Raw genomic sequence first — 23,084 nt, forward strand, 5'->3', positions numbered from 1 at the left:
TTGCTCTGCTACATTGGTCCTACATTTATCCTACATTGGTCCTACATCCATCCTACTTTCATGAACAGGATACTACTTTGGTCCGACTTCAATGATATTCAATGGGCCTGAAGTAGGATCAATGTAGGACCAAAAGTAGTACAGGGAGCATTTTCAAAGTCGGACCGACTTGTGTAGGACGCTACAAGACGCTCTCATAGGGAAACATTGAACACAGAGCAAAGTAGGATGGAAGTAGTGTAGTAGTGTGAACCCAGCCTTAAGGCCAGGTTCACACCTATGCGAATTGAGTGCGGTTTAAACCGCATCTAATTCGCAGGACATTTCAAAATACATTGTTTTCAATGAGGCTGGTTCACATATGTGCGATGCATCCGCACTGCGTATTGTCTCCAAACCGCATGCGGTTTTTATGTCTTGCGGTGCGGCTCATGTGCGAATTCAGTCCCATTATCTTCTATGGGTACGCATCTAATTCGCACATGTGTTCAGTTCTCTGCAGGAATTTCTCTCATTCAGCTCAATACAATTCTCCCCCACTCTCCTCTCACCCGGAACTTCTCCCAGGTCTCCAAATTCGCACCTGATCTGCAGCTAAACCGCAGTTGATCTGCAGAACACCCTCTAGAGAAATTCGCAACGAGAACGCAGCTCCAAAACGCAACGCACTAGTGTGATTCCGGCCTTAAAGTAAATATAACCACTTGCTGACCGTCCTACAGCACTTTTACTGCTACAGGACCACAGCTGTGTGCAGGATCGCATATATATACGTGATCCTGCACTTCGGCCTACAGGGGGCGTGAACTTCTGCTTTGATAATTTACAGTAGAAGCCCAACTATGGGTGCTGGGCACTCAATGTCCCCTAGCACCTGCCAATACATATTGGCCTAAATTAAAGCGGAGCTCCACCCTAAAGTGGAACTCACGCTGATCGTAACCCTCCCCCCTCCGGTGTCACATTTGACACCTTTCAGGGGGGAGGGGGGTGCAGATACCTGTCTAAAGACAGGTATTTGCACCCACTTCCGGCCACACAGTTTCGGGAAAACTACGGGCATGACATCACCTCCCGTCCTCCCCTCCGTTGTGCTCTGGGAACACTCGGCTCCCAGAGCACAGCGGGAGCCAATCAGCGGCGCAGCGCAACTCGCTCATGCGCCGTAGGGAACCGGGTAGTGAAGCCGGAGCGCTTTACTTCCTGGTTCCCTCACTGAGGATGGCAGGGGGAGCAGCAGAGTGACGAGCGATCGCTCGTCCTCTGCTGTGGACGGTGCTGGACTCCAGGACAGGTAAGTGTCCTAATATTAAAAGTCAGCAGCTGCAGTATTTGTAGCTGCTGGCTTTTAATATTTTTTTTTCATGGCACATCCCCTTTAATGAAGAAATTTGATAATTTTTTCTTTAACCACTTACGGACTGCCCGCTGCAGGAATACGTCGCTACTTTGAAGAGGAAAACCGTTGTTATAGTAGCAGCTAGCTACCATAACCCCAGTACCCTCTTCAAGAGCAGGTGGTCTGTGTTTGGATAAAAGTGGTCTCTGCGGCAGATTCGCCTCAAGATCTCTGCGGTGGGAGAGGGGCCCCCCTCCCGCGGTTCTCAAGTGCCCTACGTCGCTTACCCGAGCAGTCGGCAGCGGCAGAGGTGATCGGATGGTGTCCCTGGGCTGACATGGAGAGGAGCGAGGGGAAGATGGCCCCCACCTGTCAAAACTTCACTTCTGCCCAATGCTTTTTTTTTTTTTCTTATTGCATTTTAGTCTAAATATGAAATCTGGGGTCTTTTTGACCCCAGATCTCATATTTAAGAGGACCTGTCATGCTTTCATGCTGTCATGCTTTTTTCTATTACACGGGCTGTTTACATTCCTTGTAATAGAAATAAAAGTGACCCAACATATTTTTTTTTTTAAAAAGCAGTGTCAAAATAAAAGAATGTAAGTAAAATGCGCAGAAGCAAACGTATACGTGAGCAGCGCCCGCTTATGAAACCGGTGTTCAAACCACACATATGAGGCATCGCCGCGATCGTTAGAGCGAGAGCAATAATTCTAGCCCTAGACCTCCTCTGTAACTCAAAACATGCAACCAGTAGAATTTTTTAAACGTCGCCATTCCACGAGCGGGTGCAACTTTGAAGCGTGACATGTTGGGTATCAATTTACTCATAACATTATCTTTCACAATATAAAAAAAGTAAATTTCTAGCAAAAAAAAAAGTTTTTAGCTTGTAAACTTCAAATCTCAGAAAGAGGCGCAGTCCTTAAGTGGTTACTTGGACCTGTTTTGTAGCAGAAAGTAAAAAATATTTTTTTTTCCAAAATTGACGGTCTAATTTTTTTTTTTATAGCGAAAAACAATAAGAACTAATGCTGAAGATACTCACCTTCACTCTTCTGTGGGGTCTGTGAGGCCCCTCGTTGGCAGTGGCACTGACATCTTCTTCCTGGTTTTACCAAGGTGTTGGCTCTTCAGCCACCTTGATTGTATGGAGTGGATTGAAGTAACTTTTTCACATGTGCAAGAGTTCATCCATCCTGGCACACAGGCACCGTGCCAAAAATGAACCCTAAATTGTGCAATTTAAAGGAGATTTCAAACGGCCAGGTAAGCTTCTTTCACCATGGTTCACACTGGTGCGTTTTGACATGCGATTTGACATGTCAAATCACATGCCAAATTAGCGGCATTTGACGACAGTGGCACCGTCCTAATTAGGACGGTGAGACGCCGCATCTACGGTGCTGCACCGATTAAAAAAAGTACTACTTTTTGAGATTTCAGCCCGCGATTTACATTGACATCTGTGCAGATGTCTCTGAAATCGCGTCTGAATTTGGGACTGACAAGCAGGAGTGAAATCGTCTGAGTGCAGCTTAACTCGCACGGCTTCATTCCCGCAACAAAAAGTGTGAACTTTTTGTGTTTTTTTTTTGCTTTAGTTCTGCTTTCAAAACAAAAACTGACAGAGGGGAATGACGTTCCTCTTTAAAAGTATACTCACATGTTCAGATGGGCTCACCTGTTGGTAATGAAAGCCTGTGATTCTCTGCAAGGCTCAGTATTTGGTAGAAAAGACACAGAACACCTTGGAGACTTTTTCTCTGAACGCCCACCCAGTGTGGTGGTAAGTGTTGTGCCTATGTAATAATTTATGTACCGGTATATATAGCACTGTGGATTATAACTCTGACCTTGTGTCTCTTATTTTGGGAATATTTATCTTACTGCAAAAACTAAAGATACTAAACCATCATTACCCATTAGGCCGGGTTCACACATGCTGCGGCCACAGCTCACAGGAGAGGGTCTGGTGCATCCCTGTTCACCTATTCGGGTGCAAATCGGGTCAGAATTTTTGCCTGAATTTGCACCAAAGACGCACAGGACCCTTTCCAAATCCAGACCACGGCTGCCCCAAAGGTGTGTGAACTGGCTCCATTGCCGGGGACACTCTCCTGTCATGGCAAATCTGCATCCAATATGTATAAAGAACCCAGCTTTAGACGTCAATAAAAGAGGAACAAAAAAACATGCATTTTTAGTATTTAAAGTGCAGGTAAATCCTTATCGTTCACCCCACCTTAGGATTACACAAACTTCTGTCTTCTGCTATGTTAGGATACGTTTAGACGTGCAGTTGAGTGACGGTAAAAGGAAAAAAAAGCAGCATTTTTAGCATTCCCTTACTGCCCCTTAAATCATAAATAGTAGCAGATGGAGTTCACATGCAGTGGTTGCGATTACTATCCACCGTGTTGCAATTGGCATCTCGCATAGTTGCGGCACAAATGGGGTTCAAACAAGTGGTAAACAAGCATCACGTGGTGGCTTTAGACACACTAACTCTACCCTTAGACCCCTTTCACACTGAAGCGTTTTTACAGCATTTTAGCGTTAATAATGGCGCTATTAAAACGCTCTCCATGCATCTCAATGGACCCTTTCACACTGAGTCCTGCAAGCAGCATATTTGGAGCAGCTTTTGGGCGCTGGGAAAAAACGCTCCAAAAACGCCCCTCTCCATTGAAATGAATTGAAAGCACTGTAAAAACACCTTGCCCTTTCACACAGAGGCACTGCAAAAAAGCCCTAAAACGTTAGTGTCCTAGCGGTGCTTTACCAGCGTTTTTCGGGCGCTGGCAGTGTGAAAGGGCTCTAAAAGCACTCAGGCTTTCACATTGGGATTGCAGATGAGGCTTCGCCTGAAAAACACCCCAATGTGAAAGGGGCCTTAATCTGTATGTGCTATACTATCAGGGGTGTTCACACTCCTCGTGACCTTATAAGAAAGGTGATCTAGCAAATGTATCACTTTTTGATTTACAGACATCACACATATGGTGTCCGTTTAATAAACTGTGAAGTTTTTTCTCCGTTCAGTTCACAGCAGTTCACGGCAGTTCTCATGAAGAGAATTATCTCCTCTGCAGCCGGTTTAATAAACTGAGAACTTCAGTTCTCAGATGGTGAACAGAGGTGAAGTTTTTTCTCTGAAAACAGCCGAGATCTGTGTAAAACTGGGTGGACTGCCTGTAATCTCGTGAGATATTGTGAGATTATGGTGCAGCCGAATTCAAAAAGTGAAAGTTTAAAAGAACATGTAATTAATGTTTTCAGACATGTGATAACATTTTATATATATATATATATATATATATATATATATATATATATATATATATATATATATATACATATATACCATATTTATCAGCCTATTGTGCGCACCCGCGTATAGCGCGCACCCCTACTCTGGACGTGAAATTCCTGAATTTTATTTATTTTTTATTACTTATTACAGTTTTGGTGTCTTGCCTGGCGTCTATCGGCGGCCTTGTCTGGTCCGGCATCCATCTGCGGCCTTCGTGGTGTCCTCCCCGCTGCTCCTGCGCTGTCTCTGAGCCGATCCCTGCTTCCCGCGCTGTGTTTGAACGCCACCGCCGCCGTCATATACCGAGCGCAGTACACTCGAGCACGCTCGGCTCCTCTCGCATAACCTAGAAGGGAGCCGAGCCTGGCCGACTGTACCCGAGTGTACTGCGCCCGGTATATGTCCGCGGCGGCGTTCAAACACAGCGCGGGAAGCAGGGAACGGCGGCAAAGTTCAAACACAGTGCGGGAAGCAAGTATCGGTGTATATCGCGCACCCACAATTTTGCCCTGATTTTAAGGGCAAAAAAGTGCGCGGTATACGCCGATAAATACGGTGTGTGTGTGTATATATATATATATATATATATATATATATATATATATATATACATACACACACACACACACGTGTTATATAGATACTGTATGTGTGTGTGTGTGTGTGTGTATATATATATATATATATACACACACATGTGTATATTGTTGTTAATATTCATTTTTAACCCACTGGTGTTGAAATTAGGAAGAAATAAGCCTTCTTCCTCTTATCACACCAGCTTCTCTCCCAGATTCTCCACCTCTGAGCTGGTGAATCTGGAAGGGAGATATTTCAGGTGAAGAGCTGTGAAATCTTCATATCACGGTTTATTAAACTGGCCGTTTGTGACAAAACATCCATGTGCTGTGATGTGAAGTGGAGAATGTGTTCTCTGCTCCTTATCACAGTTTATTAAACCGGCACTGCTCTGTGATAAGCAGTGATCAGCCGTGATCATCATGATCCCGGCTTATCACGGTTTATTAAACGTACACCATAGGTGGCCGCTGTCTCCTCTCTTATCCATAGTCTCTATATTTTCATAAAATTTTTTATGCCTAGTGGTAGCACCGGCCCTGGTTGAACTAGGTGGACTTGGGTGTTTTTTTCAACCTATGTTAAGGATTTTTAGCGCAACTACATTTCTTTTCCTGTACTTTTGGTGTGTATATCACTTTTTAGTTGCAGCTTATATAGGGCATTTAGCGCAGTATTTTTTCCTGTTGAAGGAGCCTGGAAGTAAATTGTGGGCCGAACAGTGGCTGCATCCAATCAGATGCAACTACCATTTGGCCATTCTAATGTGTTCCAGCTGTCTGAATACAATAGCCGTCAGGGAAGATGCCTCTATTCATGCTGTTTAGCATGGTTGGGGCAATCCATAGATTTCTCTTGGTTCAGCCCTAGAGCCTTAAAGTAGAGTTCCACCCAAAAATAGAACTTGCGCTTTTCCGAACCCTCCCCCCCTCCGGTGTCACATTTGGCACCTTTCAGGGGGGAGGGGGTGCAAATACCTGTATAAAACGGGTATTTGCACCACTTCCGGGTATCAACTTTGTCGGAAGTTGCGCCTCTTCGCGTCACCCCCCCCTGCTGTCTTCTGGAAACACACTGTTCCCAGGAGAGAGCAGGGACCAGTGACTGCACGCGGTGCTACTCGCGCATGCGCAGTAGGGAACCGGGCAGTGAAGCCACAAGGCTTCACTTTCTAATCCCCCGCTTTAAACTCGTACACACGGGCCGAATGCTGGAAAACAACGTCCGGTTAAAAAAAAACTGCCGACATTGTGTATGTCGGAATGTTGGACTTGTATGCTGCAAAACTACTGACCGACTCACGATCAGCACTCTCAACCAATGTCAGAGAGCGCTAATTGGAGTGTTCTGGAGGGGAGGTCGCCTCCCTGTCAGAACACAACAGCTCAGCGGGGGAGATCGCCTAACTAACCTTGCCTGGTTAGTACACCGCCTTCGACCGGAGCTAACATTTGCACAAAAAAAAGTGTACCTAGCATTAACCACTTGCCGACCGGCGCACACTGATTTACATTTACATCCTCATCCATTTTCTCAATGCCAGGTTTCACTTTAAAAAGACATACAATTAAGTCTGCAGGTATCTATCTGCATGCACCTGATAGGCTAGGTTCATGCTGATGAGATGACCAGCAAATCATTGAACAAGTAAAATACAAGCAGCCAGCAGGCTCCGCCTCAGCAGGAAAGGAAGACAGAGCTAGTGCTGGCCACAATCTCCTGCTGGTGGGAGTTACCATGTCAGGTGGAAGATGCTTGTTTGATTGTTTCTCTAATACAGCATGCCGAGGGAGGGGGCGGTACGATGAATGCCAGTGAAATCTCTCCTTGGCTTCTCTATATTGGCTGTGCGGGCGGAGGATTCAAGAATATATTGCTTCAAGAGCACTGGTCAGTACTGCAAGTCAGGTGGCAGAGAAACAATCATTGGCCCTTTACAAGTATCTGCCACCTGACTTGCAGTACTGATCAGTGCTCTTGAAGCAATGTATTCTTGATTCATACCCCCCTTACGGCCACTATAGAGAAGCTAAGGAGAGATTTCACTGGCATTCATGGTAACGCCCCGCCCCTCCCTCGGCGTGCTGTATTAGAGAAACAATCATTGGCACTTTACAAGTATCTAATACAGCACGCCGTGGGAGGGGCAGGGCGGTACGATGAATGCCAGTGAAATCTCTCCTTAGCTTGTGATTGTTTATCCAATACAGCACGCCAAGGGAGGGGGCGGCGCGCTACGATGCAAGGCCAGTAAAATCTTTCCTTGACTTTAATAGTGGGCGTGCAGATGGAGGATTCAGGGACACACGCTGCTAGAGCACTGGTCAGTACTGCAGGGCAGGCGGCCATGCCAGCCGTTTATTGTAATAGCCGCGAATGCCGCGAATCGGCCGATTTTTTTTTTTTTTTCCCACAATAATCGGCCGATGCCGATTTCATAAAAACGGCCAAATATCGGCCGATATATCGGTCGACCTCTATACACTTATCTATGTGTCTCGAGATATATAATATTATGTATGTATTATGAATTTTTCTGCGCAATAACCCATTCACCGTTGCTCTTTTCTTGTTGTTGTGTACACACTTCATAGTTATTGCTGCAATTATTCACTCTGTCTATATAGGAAGACGTCACTGAGTAGCGCAGAAGCCTTTTTACATTTATTCGGTATTGTGGGTCAGTCCCTTTTTATCTCTGGTCTCTCTACAAGGTGAAGTTTAAATTGCTCTCTAATCCACCATGCTTGGCTTCTTTTCTAGGTGAACCCCAGTTCTCTCCGGCCTTTGATATGGGTCCAGAGTTCCACAGCTGGATCTTGCAGGGGCTGGTAACTTAAGATTCTCTGTTACATCCTTTTGCTCATTTGAGCGCCTACAACAAAATTTTGCCCTCCACAGATATGAATTCTACAAATATCTGCAAGTACTGCACTTTTTTTCTAACACCTTAAAGGGTCACTAAAGGATTTTTTTTTTTTTAGCTAAATAGCTTAATTTACCTTACTGCAGTCCTGGTTTCATGTCCTCATTGCTTGTTTTTGCTCTGATGTTGCTGTAATTCTGCTCTGTTTTGGACACTTCCTGGTTGTCTGGCTCCTTATGAAAAAAGTAATGGGAGAGTTTAGTTTCGTTTTCCTAGCCATGACTCTCTATGGCACTGTCCAGCACAGAGGCATAAAATAACATGCAAAGACTAAACTACTTTCAGTTTCGTTTTTGCATCTAAGAGGCACATTATATGATTGATTTTTATCTATCTTTAATCGTTTTTAAAAGGAATCAGTTAACTATTATGTCTCTATACCCTGTAAACAGTCATTTCAGCAAAATCCTTTAACTCAAGGCGTGGAATTGGCTAAATCGCCATTTGAGAATGCCTCTAGAGATAGGTGGACTATCTCAATCTTATACCAATACCTTAAAGCGGGAGTTCACCCAATGATGTTTTTTTTTTTCTCTTTTCCCCTTAGATGGATGCTCGTTTTTGTCTAGGGGAATCGGCTAGTTGTTTTAAAATATGAGCCGTACTTACCGTTTTCGAGATGCATCTTCTCCGTCACTTCCGGGTATGGGTCTTCGGGAGCGGGCGTTCCTTCTTGATTGACAGTCTTCCGAGAGGCTTCCGACGGTCGCATCCATCGCGTCACTAGTAGCCGAAAGAAGTCGAACGTCGGTGCGGCTCTATACTGCGCACCGACGTTCGGCTTCTTTCGTAAAATTGTGACGCAATGGATGCGACCGTCGGAAGCCTCTCGGAAGACTGTCAATCAAAATAGGAACGCCCAGTCCCGCAGCCCATACCCGGAAGCAGCGGAGAAGATGCATCTCGTAAACGGTAAGTACAGCTCATATTTTAAAACAACTAGCCGATTCCCCTAGACAAAACGAGCATCCATCTAAGGGGAAAAAGTGTTATGTACGGGTGAACCCCTGCTTTAACGACCACAATACTATGACTAAATCTACAGCCATGATAGGATGAGAGATGGACAGCCCAGGCATTCTCAGTAGGGGGCTGGCAAGATATGGTCTCCAACATGCATAAATGCCCCACTCTGGAAGCAGCCCTGAGCTAGCAACTCTGGAACAGTCTTTTAACCACTAGAGTACCGGGCCATCGTCAAATGACGGCTCCACGGTGACTCTGAATATTCAACAGGACGTCAATTGACGTCCTGTATTCCTGCGGCCATTGGGGGGCCCGGCGCGTCCCCGAGATGCCGATGCGCGTGCCTGGCGGTCGCGATGTCCGCCAGGTACCCGCGATCGGTAACGACAGAGCAGGGACGTGGAGCTCTGTGTGTAAACACAGAGCTCCACGTCCTGTCAGGCGAGAGAGGAGACCGATCTGTGTCCCTTGTACATAGGGACATAGATCGGTCACCTCCCCCAGTCACCCCCCTTCCCCCACAGTTAGAACACAATACAGGTATACATATTAACCCCTCCCTCACCCCCTAGTGTTAACCCCTTGAATGCCAGTCACATTTATACAGTAATTAGTGCATATTTATCACATTAATCGCTGTATAAATGTGAATGGCGCAAAAAACGTGTCAAAAGTGTCCGATGTGTTCGCCGCAATGTCACGGTGACAGTAAAAAAATCGCAAATCGCCGCCAATACTAGTAAAAAAATTAATAAAATAAAAATGCCATAAATCTATCAGCTATTTTGTAAACGCTATAACTTTTGCGCAAACCAATCAATATATGATCATTGCGATTTTTTTTTTTTTACCAAAAATATGTAGAAGAATACGTATCGGCCTAAACTGAGGGAAAAAAAAGTTTTTTTAAAAAAAATTGTGATATTTATTAAATAAAAAAGTAAAAATTAGTGGGTTTTTTTTAAATTGTCACTCTTCTTTTGTTTATAGCGCAAAAAATAAAAATCGCAGAGGTGATCAAATACCACCAAAAGAAAGCTCTATTTGTGGGAACAAAATGATAAAAAAATTGTTTGGGTACAGTGTAGCACGACCGCGCAATTGTCATTCAAAGTGCGACAGTGCTGAAAGCTGAAAATTGGCTTGGGCAGGAAGGGGCGTAAGTGCCCGGTATGGAAGTGGTTAAAAGGGGGATTAAGCAGCTACAGTTTCTCTATGATCGCTCTCTGTCAGGCCTGTACTCACTGTGTCCCTGTGTACACAGAAGCCTCTTTCCAGTACCAGCCAGACCATGTGTCAGGGTTGAGTTCACCTGCTGGTGGCACTGGGGTTCACTTTGCAGATGGCTGCAGTTCCAGTGTCAACTAGCAGGTGTCTCCCAGAAGCCAGCAGGTTCTGATCAGTCATACCCGGCCCAAGTTGCCAGGTGGATATTTAAGGCTGCTCCTCCCTTCCCCCAGGGCATCACTATACTGTCTGATTGCCTCCCTGCTGCCAGATTGTGCCTGATAACCTTCCCTTGTCCTGATCCATCCTGCACCCTTCTGCCTTGTTCCATGCTCTTGTTCCCTGTCGTGTTGCCCTCCTTGCATCCCTGTTGATATTGTATATAGATGCAGTTAGGTTCATTAGTTATTCTTGTTCTTGTTTGCTGGAGTGGTTTATGCTTTCACTGATTGCTGTGTATGTTTATTGGTGTGTGTTCACCATAAATAAATATCACTTTAACTACTTCCATACCAGGCACTTACACACCTTCCCGCCCAAGCCAATTTTCAGCTTTCAGTGCTGTCGCACTTTGAATGGCAATTGCGCGGTCATGCTACACTGCACCCAAACAAAATTGGCGTCCCTTTTTCCCCACAAATAGAGCTTTCTTTTGGTGGTATTTGATCCCCCCCTGCGATTTTTTTTTTTTTTTTTTTTTTTTTTTTATTTTTTTTTTTTTCCCGCAACAACTAAAGACCTGAAAATTTTGAAAACAATTACGTTTTTATTTTTTTCTGTTCATTTTTTTTGTAAATAAGTATGTTTTCTCTTTCAATTACGGGAACTGATGGGCACCGATTTGGCGGCGCTGGTATTGGGCACTCATGGGCGGCACTAATAGGCGGTACTTATGGGTGGCACGGATAGGCACTGATAGCTGGACACGGATGGGCACTGTGGGGTGGCACTGATGGACACTGTGGTGGCACTGATGGATCCATGTTGCCAGTCAGTGCCCATTTGTGGGCACTGATTGGCATTCTTTTTTTTGCCCTTCCCTGGTGGTCCAGTGTGGGCTTCCCTGGTGGTCCAGTGTGGCGATCCGAGGGGGGCTGCGCTGATAAACAGCGCAACCCCCCCGTCAGGAGAGCCGGCGATCGGCTCTCCTCTACTCGCGTCTGTCAGACGCGAGTGAGGAAGAGCCATCAACGGCTCTTCCTATTTACATCGTGATCAGCCGTGATTGGTCACGGCTGATCACGTGGTAAAGAGCCTCCGCCGGAGGCTCTTTACCGAGATCGGGGATGCGGGGTGTCGGACTGACACCCCGCATCACCAATCGCCGCACTGCGCGCCCCCATAGGCGCGCGGGCATGAAATCCTGCAGGACGTCAATTGACATCCGGGAAGTGGTTCTGAAATCCTGACTGGACATCTATCTGTTATTGACCAGGCGGGAAGTGGTTAATGATAAATACTTTGGTCTCAGTTCCTCTGTGTAGCTACGTGTCTGGTGGTCTTAGCTGCTGACCCTGACACCCTGTAGCCTCCAGGTCAAATCTTTAGCAGACTTTCTCCACTGTTTTCAGCAATAGCACCCCCCAGCTCTCCCTGGACTGGGACCTTGATGAACCTCCTTGAGTGTCCAGGTAAGCTTCCTGGGAAGGCAGACAGCTACTTCCTTTTTTTTTTTTTTTTTTTTTTTTTTACAATGCTTCCTGTTCATTTTAATGGTGGAGTGAATGAAGCGTATATATGTGTATTGTACAAAATGCCAACATTACTTTTTGCATTAATGGCCATCACACATTCAGTGCTGCAGACTTCTGTCCAGACTTTTTTTTTTTAATAAATATGTATATTATTTAATCCAATGAAAGCAAACCTTTGTTTCCTATAAATGACTGTGTTTTTTTTTCCCCCCCAATAGAAATGGCAGGTAAAGCAAGAGGAAGAGGGGCTTCCTACACATTTGACCTACAAGCCATTGGTTTCTCGAGAGGTGATGCTCTTCCTGAGACTCAAGCACAGCCTTTGCCCCTATTCCCCGTAAGTCTGTTTTTAGTAAACCTCATAGGGCATTTGTATTTGTAGATAACTGAACAGGCTTCATGGAGGAGCAAATGTAGCTTAGAGGAGGGTGCAGGGTTATAGATTGTAACATAATAACCAGTTCTGACATTTAAAGCGGAGTTCCGGCCACAATTTCACTTTTTAAATATAAATACCCCTGTAATACACAAGCTTAATGTATTCTAGTAAAGTTAGTCTGTAAACTAAGGTCCGTTTTGTTAGGTTGTTACAGCATTTAGACACTTTATAAAATAGAAATTGACCGGGGCCATCTTAAGTGTGGGCATCATGAAGCCAGACTGTATGACTTGGATTTCAGCCTTGCAGATCTTGCACATGCTCAGTGCTGCACAAGCAGTGTCAGATCAGGTTTCGGCACCTGTGCTGTCCAAGTCACATGATTCTTTGAGACTGGGGAGTGCACAGACTCCTGGAAAGTTACACCCACTACATTCCCAGGAGTCTGTGTGGCGTAGGTTAGGAAGCATTAAGCACCTAGGTGCAGGAAGTGGGAAGATTAACTATTCTGCCTAGCAACAACACTTTGAAGGCATCTAAAAAAAATGTTTTTTTTTCGTAAAGGACTAATGACATTTTTTTAAAACTACTGATGTAATGTTATATTTATGGGTGGAACTCCACTTTAATGATGTCTTTATACATTTTTTTTTTGAGATGACCAATGCAAAAGTATGTTTGGACGCCTTGAAGCATTCAAATATTTTAATATTCTGTGCCAAGTGAATTCTGCCATGAAATCAAGAGCAGACCTGAGAAAAGTAAAACTAAGCGTTCAAATCTCGACCAGTTTAGCAGGAACCGGACGAGATTCTAACCGTATATGGGCAGGTTGGAATCGATCAACTTGGTTACAACCAAGCATGCCGGGTTTTACCTGATGCAGCTGCTAGCAATAGTCACTGTCTTCTCCGGGTGGGGATGGCTTTCCCCCGCCGGGAGAAAACAATGGCCCTGCAGGTTGGATTCCAGCATCAACACTGTCTGTGTTGATGGACTAATCAAGTGATTTTTCTTTCCTGCAAACCATGGTTGCAGGAAAGATTTGCTCTGTGAATGACCAGACTTAAAGGGTCACTAGAGGATTTTTTTTTTTTTTTTAGCTAAATAGCTTCCTTTACCTTACTGTAGTCCTGGTTTCATGTCCTCATTGTTCGTTTTTTCTCTGATGTTGCTGTAAAACTGCTCTGTTTTGGACACTTCCTGGTTGTCTGGCTCCTTATGAAAAAAGTCATGGGAGACTTTAGTTTCGTTTTCCTAGCCATGACTCTCTATGGCACTGTCCAGCACAGAGGCTTGAAATAACATGCAAAGACTAAACTAGTTTCACTTTCGTTTTTGCATCTAGGAGGCACATTATATGATTGATTTTTATCTATTTTTAATTGTTTTTAAAAGGAATCAGTTAACTATTATGTCTCTATACCCTGTAAACAGTCATTTCAGCAAAAAAAAATATTCCTTTAGTGATCCTTTAATCAAAAGGGAACACAAATGAGGCCTTTTTTCCCTATAGCTGTGATAGCAAGCATCTTGCTGTGCTTACTTTTAGACATATACAGGTTCACTTTTATGAAACTCTGCAGTGGCTTTTTAATTTTCTTCCAATTCAAACTGCTATATTTTCATTTGGTCAGTGCTGTGTTGTCTGTGCTAAATTGTGCTTCCTATTCTTTTTTTTCCAGAGTATAGATTACAAAGCTGCTCCTCTAATAGAAGGAGAAGATCAGGATTATTTATTAGCATTAAAACAAGAACTAAGAGGAAACCTGAAAAAAATGCCGTATTACATAAGACAAGGAGTCGTGAAACAAAGTATGGTATTCTTTTTTTTTTTGTTTAATATTAAAGGCTACGTTCACTTTTTTTTTTCCAAAAATTCCAACTTCCCTATGTACCAATTTACCATTATTGTACCTCCTGTTGCAGAAAAGAAAAAGCTTTTTCTATATTCTAGGGCAGACCTTACCTTAGCCTTCAGTGTCTTCTATAGAAGATCCTACATATCTGCTGCTACCCATCTTTTAGGACAGGGATATGCAATTAGCGGACCTCCAGCTGTTGCAAAACTACAAGTCCCATCATGCCTCTGCCTCTGGGTGTCATGCTTGTGGCTGTCTGGGTCTTGCTATGCCTCATGGGACTTGTAGTTCCGCAACAGCTGGAGGTCCGCTAATTGCATATCCCTGTTTTAGGACATGAAAACCGTTAGAAGGAAGTACTTAAAGTAATTATAAAGCTTAAATTATTTTATTTTTCTAAAAATGACAAACATGTCATACTTGCCTCCACTGTGCAGTTTGTTTTGCAGTGTGGCTCCGAACACTGACTCCTGGGGTCCCTCTCGCAGCTCTTCCCCTGCATCAGATAACCCCCTGGGAGAAGCGCTCTCCCAGGGGTCACTTTACCCCACCCCCGACACCCGCGTCATTGGATTTGATTGACAGCGCAGCTGGAGCCAATGGCTCTGCTATCAATCTATCCAATCAACAGCTGGGATATTGTAGAGAGGGGTACAGCGCGTCCCCGCTGAGGGAAATCCAGGGCTCAGGTAAGTAAAACTGCCAGGTGTTTTTTCCCCTTAATGCATGGGATGCATTAAGAGGAAAAAACACAAGGGTTTACAACCCCTTTCAGCCGTTGACCTCATTAAACCACACCCTGCACATGTTCTCCCCCTCCAGGAGATTGTTACATGCAGCCATTATCAGTAAGCACCATTCTCACTGAATGCACAGCCAGTGTCCTCCTGCTGATCAATTTATTTTTATTTTTTTATTTTTTTTACCTTACCTTCATCTTGTATAGATCATTTATTTGTCAGAGTGTGCAGGGGCTGAGCAATCACATAATGGCCTATGTGTAGCAGAGCTGTAGTATTGAAAACAGGAGAAGTGTGTCCCTGGAAGTCTGTAAAGATCACCGTACACTAAACAATCTGATTGTACAATCTTCTTTAGATCTTCCATCAACTATGTAGTGCTAGGGCCTTTCTGACTGGATACAGAGTGATTTGGATAGATGGGTATGTCCTTCTATTGTATAGTTTTGGTAAATCTAAAGGAGATCCTACAGCGATTGCACAAATCAGATTGTATAGTGTATGGCCACCTTTTATACATCTAAAATGAATTGGTTGTACTTTAGGTGCCATTAACTGGTAACAGCACCCCAAACACTAAAGACAATGAATGCTCCAAAATGCCCCATGGTCTACTTTGGTTCATTTGTCACACATAGGGCGGCCCATTGAAATCAATGGGCCACCCTATGCATGCTGTGGGGAAAAAAAAAATGTGCACTCCCATCACACTGTATAAATGGGGCCTGAAAGCAAAATTGGTATGTGTATATACAGCCTTCCAATGAGCTGAAGCTGGATTACAAGAACATTAAAGTGGTTGTAAACCCTATTCAATAAATCTGACCTGGGCACATATATGTGTAGTGTTGACTTAGAGCTTTGGAGATAAGCAATGTGTCTTTCCGCTGCTCCATTCCTCTGTTACCAGCAGAGTCACATCTGACGTGCTCTCCGACACAGATAACAGCAGCTGAAAATTTGTGTCGGAGAGGGAGCTTAGAGTGAGATTAGCAGGGAGCTTGTTTATTCACAGTACAGCTCTGCATGTTCTTTTGTTTGTCTGCCTATGTGGAGTGGGGGTGTGTGCCTTTCCTCCAATCGGCTCTCACACAGTATATGCCCATACTCCACACCCACTGCTGAATGCGGAAACCAGATTTATAACGCGATGTGCACTTTTCTAAAGGATGTAGAAAGGGAAAGGCACCAGATATACATGCATACCTCCCAACGTTATGGGACGGGAATGAGGGCTACCTATTAGCAAAAGTATGTAGACCTAGGACACACACCCCGCCACGCCCCCTTACCCACTTAAGGACTGAAAGGATTTACCCCCTTAATGACCAGGCTATTTTTTGCGATACAGCACTGCGTCGCTTTAACTAACAATTGCGCGGTCATGTAACGTTGTACCCAAACAAAATGTATGGTTTTTTTTTTCCCCACTTTTTTTTTTTGTGGTATTTGATCACCTCCGTTTTATTTTTATTAATTTTTTCGCTAAAATCAAAAAGACTGCTCAGAGCTCTCGGATCCGAGTCCCGGAGGGCAGGGTGACGTCATTTCGATAGGCTGGACTTCAGAGGTGGGTGTACAGCAAGTGGTTCCGGCCTTTGGAACTCAGCAGGAAGAGGCCGGTCATTGGCTGGTGCATCCTCCCAACACTCGAGCAGGAAGGATACCTTTTTAAAGAGCCGGAATGGTGGCAGCAACCGCTGCGTACCCTGCATTCGAGGTATTTCCACAATGGTTGGGGTGGATACAGGCGCCCGATGCACCAGCCAGACCCAGGTAGGAGAGGTAAAGAGGTCCCTTTTTTCTTACTCACTGGGTGTTTTCTTTGTTGTGTTGTCCTTCCATGGAAGACTGTGCTGTCTGCTAGAGGTCTAATTTTTTTTTTAGCAGTACAGCAGAATGGGGTAGCTCTGTGTTACAGGAAATGGGTGTTTCCTCGGTACATCACTGTCACTCTCTCTCTGGGTCTGTGGCACCTGGATGGATCGTGGGGTTGAAACCGCTCTCTGATTTGGCAGTGGTCCTTCTGGGGGAAAAAAAGCCCCTTATGTAAGAATCCGCTGAGGGACTTCTGGCCTAAAGCACTCTGTGGAGTATGCCAGGGCTAGTGAGGGAATCCGCACAGCAATGCATAGAAATTCTCCTCAGTAAGGAGGAGCATGCAGAAACTGTGGGGTCTGTATGCTCTCGTTGGAAGAGGAGTTCAAGTCAGGAGTCAGGTCAGCAACCGAGCTTACGCTCCAACCCTCTGCTACCCACCTCAAAAAAGTGAGAGTGAATCGGAGGAAGAAAGAGAGAATCCCTCCTTCTACACTGGACGGAGAGGAGGATGAGGTAGAAGAGGTGGTGAGGCCCTCCCATTACAAATTGTCCTGGGAAGAGGTGGACGATCTAAAGGCAATTTATTGTCACTGCTTGAATATCAAGGGTGGTAACAGGTTAGCATTTCCGTCTACCAGCACTGACTTTCTGGGTTTGCATCCCAAACATATCACTTCATGTAGAGAAGTTAATTTCTTCCTATATGGTTAAACATAACTCCTGACTCGGGGGCTAGAGGATCGATACTGCCTTCTCACAGGTCTTGAGATGCACAGACCGTGCGTTATGCTCAAAAGACTCCATGGACAAGAGGGCAGACTCCTTGCTAAAGAAAGCTCAGGACTAGTCCCTGTCCAACTTAAAACCAGTAATGGCTTCTACAGTGGTTGCTAGGAACCTTAAATGCTGGGTTAAGCAGTTAAAGGGTGGGTACATCAAGAAAATATCTACTTAAGTCTTTTCCTACGCTGTTAAAAGCAGTAAAATACATGGCAAACATCTCGGCAGAATCGACCAGGATGTCAGCGAGATCGTTGACTCTTATAAAACTCAACCCGGAGGGCTTTATGGCTCAAGACCTGGACAGGAGACTCTGTGTTAAAGGTGAAACTGTGGAATTCCAAGAAAACTCACTGTTTGGTCCAGTCCTGGAAACTGTCCTAGACAGGACAGCGGATAAGAAGGCCATTCCGACTAAGAAAAAAGAACATACCGCAAAAAAGTTTTTTTATCCTTTATCACAGCCTCCAAAGGAAAAAGACCAAATGCAGGAGAGACCGGGGTACCCTCAGACGGGAAGAGGTAGAGTGTGTGTGTGGCTTCAAATTTTTCCGGACTTCCCCCGAACAGGTTTTATATAACCAGTCTCCCAAAGGATCAAGAGAAAGTCCTGGCCATGACATCCCTTTTTAAGGGCACTGATTCAACAGGGGTCCAGAGGGAGCAGGAGGTGGTAGGCTTCTATCTCCACATCGTTCTAGCCAAAAAACCTTCAGGAAAATTTTGGCTGATCCTGAATTTGAAGATCTTAAACAGATCCATCAGGTACAAAAGGTTTCGGGTGGACAAGATCTTTTCTCAAAGGAATCTGCTCATTTCAATTGTTTTATGGCGTCAATCGACCTGTCAGACGCATATCCACACATCCCAATTGCAAGCTTGTCTCAAGAGTTTTGGAGGCTGGCATTCAATCTGGTAAACAAAATGTGGCAGATCGGGGCTCTACCTTCTTGGTCTTTTCTCCTCACCCAGAGTTTTACCAAAGAATGGTGGAAGCCTTAGAACCCCTAAGAGAGGGGTCGCCATGATACCCTATTTTGATGATCTACTATTTGCAGAGTCCAAAAATTCAGTTAGCAGACAATCTGCAGATGACTTGGCACCTAAACAATTTGGGATGGCACAGCAAGTAAGATTCCTGGGTCATGAGAGGGACTCGACAAGAAAAAATAGGAAAAGTGGGTAAAATCAAAATTTAGCTTCGCTGTCAGCAGTGCATTTGAAGAGCACACAAAATGTCCTAGTGGACCTTCTAAGTTGAAAGAGGATAAAGGAGTCTGAACGGTCTTTGAATCAGATCTTTTTGATGATCTCCGAGAAGTGGGGCCTACCTCAAGTAGATTTATTTGTGAACCAGAGAAACACAAAGGCCTGGATTCACGTAGCACTTACGCGGTGTATCTCGAGATACGCCACGTAAGTTTAAATGTGCGCCGTCGTATCTATGCGCCGTGCCCATAGAAATAGATACGCCTGAAATTAGGCTTCATCCAACCGACGTAAGTTTTCTACGCCGTCGTATCGTCAGCGCATATTTACGCTGGCCGCAAGGGGCGCTTCCATTGATTTACGATTTGAATATGCAAATGAGGGAGATACGCCGATTCACAAACGTACTTGCGCTTGGCGCATTCATATACGTGGTTTATGCAAGTCGTACGTCCCGGCGTAAAGGTAAGTCATGTTAAGGTATGGACCAGGGAACAGCTGTCATATTTTACGTTGTTTACGTAGTAGTACGTGAATAGGGCTGGGAGTAGGTTACGTCACGTCGTAGGCAGTGATTCGACGTATCTTATGGAGTATTTTAGACGTGATTTGGAGCATGCGCACTGGGATGCGTTCACGGGACGGCGCATGCGCCGTTCGTTTGTCTCATCATTTGCATGGGGTCACGGTTCATCTAAATGGATCACGCCCACCGTCCACCTACTTTGAATTGGGCGGGCTTACGCCTAGGAATTTACGCAACGTTGGGAGCAAGTGCTTTGTGAATACTGTTCTTGCCTCTCTACTTTACGTCGGCGTAGCGCATACGAGATGCGCTACGCCCACATAAAGATGCGCCGCTCTACGTGAATCCAGATCCAGGCCAAAGACACCTGCCTTCTTTTTGCTCAGAGTAGATCAGGCTATGGGATGGGATGCCTTGACTCACAAATTGGACATTGCCCTGTCTTGCGTGTCCCCCCCCCCCCCAACTGATCCTGCAGATGCTAGCGAAGTTCATAGTGGAATCCACGGATATGATTTTACTCACACCCTTCGGCAAAAAGACCTTGGTTTTCAGCCCTCCTGAACTTCTCAGCGAAGCCCCCTGGAGATTACCAGTTAGAAGGGCAGGGCTGTCTTAATGAGAGGGCACACCTGGGCACTGCCCAGGGGCCCCAGATGCATGAGGGGGCCCTGCACTTTTCCCCAAAGCAGCTGGTTCTTGAGCCCACGCTGCCCTGAAATTGGTGGCCCCATGATGGCACTGAGAATGATGGATACACAGGGGAGGCAGTCTGCATCCTACCTACTTGATGTCTGTTTACCTGCACTGTCATCATTGTAAGGGCCCCAGAGCATTACTTTGCTCAGGGGCCCATGATGCTATTAAGACGGCCCTGTAGAAGGGTCCTACCGAGTGACGGGTTAGGGCTATGGCTAGGAGTAGACCTATGCCGGTGAAATTATTCCCAAAGTGGGATTTATCTTTAGTTTTTCAAGGGCTCATGAAAGCCCCCTTTTTTTTGTATTTTTTTTTTTTTTTTTTTACCTTTGCAAGATATCTCCAGAGTTGTGAAGGCTGAAAACAATCCTCATGGTAACGGTAACTTCAGACAGGATTAGAGAGATGTTCTCCAGACAAAATATTAGGGACTGATCCAAGTTTTCTTCCAAAAAATTTCTACAGCGTTCCACCGTATGCAAAAAATTATACTGCCCACATTCTGTTTCACTCCCTCCAGTCGGGGAGAGGAGGCCTTTCACATTCTAGACGTCAGAAGATGTCTTTATCGTTACCGCCCTGTTCATCCTGGCAACAGGAGCACGCAAAGGGGAGAAAGCTTCCAGAAGTACTTTGGAAAGGGGGCTAAAAGCAGGCTATCAAAGAAGCATACCTGGCATTTATAAGGCACTACAGGTTATGTCTGCTGTCTGCCTTGGATCAATCTTTTGTCAGGAAGGTCTTATAAGTTGTGGTATCACCCTGAAGTAAGTACTCGGTTATCATCTCCAAGGTGCTGTCCTGAAATGCGAAGGGAGAAAACCTTGGTTACTTACCGGTAATGCCGCGTACACACGATCAGTTAAACCGATGAGCATGGTCTGATGGACCGTTTTCATCGGTCAAAACCGATCATGTGTGGGCGCCATCGGTTAAAAAAAAAGCCAACTTGTTTTAAATTTAACCAATGTATTCCTAACCGATAGGAAAAACAACGATCGTTAGTAGGCACAACCATCGGTTAAAAATCCACTCGTGCTCAGAATCAAGTTGACGCATGCTTGGAAGCATTGAACTTCATTTTTTTTCAGCACGTCGTTGTGTTTTACGTCACTGCGTTCTGACACAATCGTTTTTTTAACCGATGGTGTGTAGGCGCGACGGACCATCAGTTAACCAATGAAATCGGTCCGTTCTCATCGGATGGACTGATCGTGTGTACGCGGCATAACAGTATTTCCATGAGCCTTTCAGGACAGCAGCTACTTGTATGCATTTATGTAGTATCTTTGGTGGTTGGTGTTTTCTATGCTTATATCTTCCAGCATGTCGGAGGAATTCTTCGGGACGACTGGTATGCCACCAGTCGGCTGCTGCCGGTGGAAGCAGCTGCATTTTAAAGGGCGTTGTCACGGCAGTGTTTCTTTACCCATACTATTCCTTTATAATGACTTTTGGCATTTTCCAAATGCAACAATTGAAAGTTGGATGAAAAATTGGATGAAAGGTTTAGCACCGGCGAACACTTTTTGATAAGTAGTGCTTTTTCTAGGGACAGACCCTCAAAATCAGGGGCAGTTGGGGAGGTATGATGTGTGTAAAACTTATATAAGGAGATTTGTTTCATCTCTGTGTATTATCTGAGACTCTTCACTTCACTGGGTATATGCAAGGGTTTACATCCACTTTAACAGCTGAAAGTCTCCCTCACACGTACTTGTATAAAGCTGGGAATACACTATGCAATCTGATTGCACAATCTCTTTACGATTTCCCTTTGATTTACCAAAATTATGTGATGGGAGAACCCACCCGAACAATCTGTTTAATCTGTATCAAATCATACAGGCCCTTGCGCTACAAAATTGATGGTAGCTCTAAAGGAGGTTGTACAATCAGGGTGTACAATGTATGGCCAGCTTTAAAGGCAGGAGTAGGAAAGTAAAAAAAAAAGTGGTATAGTAATAAGGGAGGTGTGGTCCACAGAAGTAAACTACACCCTAATCTGTGATTCAGTAAGTCAGTACATGATGGCGGGATATGAACTTTCCTGGATGGTCACATACCACAGGAAGTGATGGGCTCCAAATGTATTTTATTTTTTATTTTTTTAACCGAGAGGTACAGGTACAAAGCTTCCATGGATGAGGTAAGTGAGAGATGAGCATATTTGAATGGCTTGAGCAGAAAATACATTTAAAGAGTAAAATTGTACATGAAAAGGTGAATTTTGCCTCTAAGGTCAGGGTTATAAAATGTTGCCTGGAAAACGAGAGCTGACAGAGCTTTAGGCTCTTTTTAAAGCCCAAGTTTGTTTTAATTTTTACTAATCATTACGAGGGACCATACTTGTATTCAGTGAGAAGTGACCCTTGATCTTCCGGTGCTGTGGGGGTTAATATGATCAGCTGGACCTGTCACAGGCCCATGTGAAGAGTGCTAATTATGCCTACCCTTTCTGCCCTCCTCCATTCATAGAAGATGTACTATAGCTTTTATTAATGAAAATTGCTGTCTGTATGAAGTTTGAATTTTCATCCACCTATCTTCCTTTTTTAGAGAGTTTTCCTTTTGATGCAAGCTATAACACAACTTCTATGAATGGAGGAGGGTAAAAAGGGGTAAGCCTAATCAGCAATCTTAATGAGTTTCTGTGACAGGTCCAGTCGATAATACTAACCCCCACAGCACCAGAAGATTACAGCTGTGGGGGGCAGTGGACTTTGGATTTCAACTAAGAAATTGGCTAGAAGCAGTGCTTTAACCTCTCTGTGCGCCCAGTACGTGGGTTTCCCGTACCGGAACGCAGCCCCAGGCACGGGCGTAGGAACCCGGGGGGGACGCATCCCCCCCCAGGAAATAATGCGGGGGGTATGGTAAAATCCCCCCCAGATGTGACAGCGCAGTCACTAAACTGTATGCCCGCTGGCGCTGACTCACTGGCTGCCGCGTGCGCTCCTGGCTGGCTCCCGTTCCTCCTGTGCGTCTCCTCGCCCCCCCCATGGAGGATTGATTTGG

The 23,084-nt window shown here is 44.9% G+C and overlaps 1 protein-coding gene across 1 annotated transcript in view; it reads left to right on the forward strand.

The window, feature by feature from the left end:
* Window positions 1-3,013: 3,013 nt before the first annotated feature.
* POLR3G (RNA polymerase III subunit G) overlaps window positions 3,014-23,084 on the forward strand; it is a 124,027-nt gene continuing 103,956 nt past the window's right edge. Inside the window, exons 1-3 of the mRNA XM_040342060.1 lie at window positions 3,014-3,131; window positions 12,269-12,387; window positions 14,115-14,244. Coding sequence (XP_040197994.1) covers window positions 12,271-12,387; window positions 14,115-14,244 — 247 coding nt within the window. The 5' untranslated portion in view covers window positions 3,014-3,131; window positions 12,269-12,270. The remainder of the gene's footprint in view (window positions 3,132-12,268; window positions 12,388-14,114; window positions 14,245-23,084) is intronic.

This window comes from Rana temporaria, chromosome 1 (assembly GCF_905171775.1).
Source record: "Rana temporaria chromosome 1, aRanTem1.1, whole genome shotgun sequence".
Taxonomy (NCBI): Eukaryota; Metazoa; Chordata; class Amphibia; order Anura; family Ranidae; genus Rana; species Rana temporaria.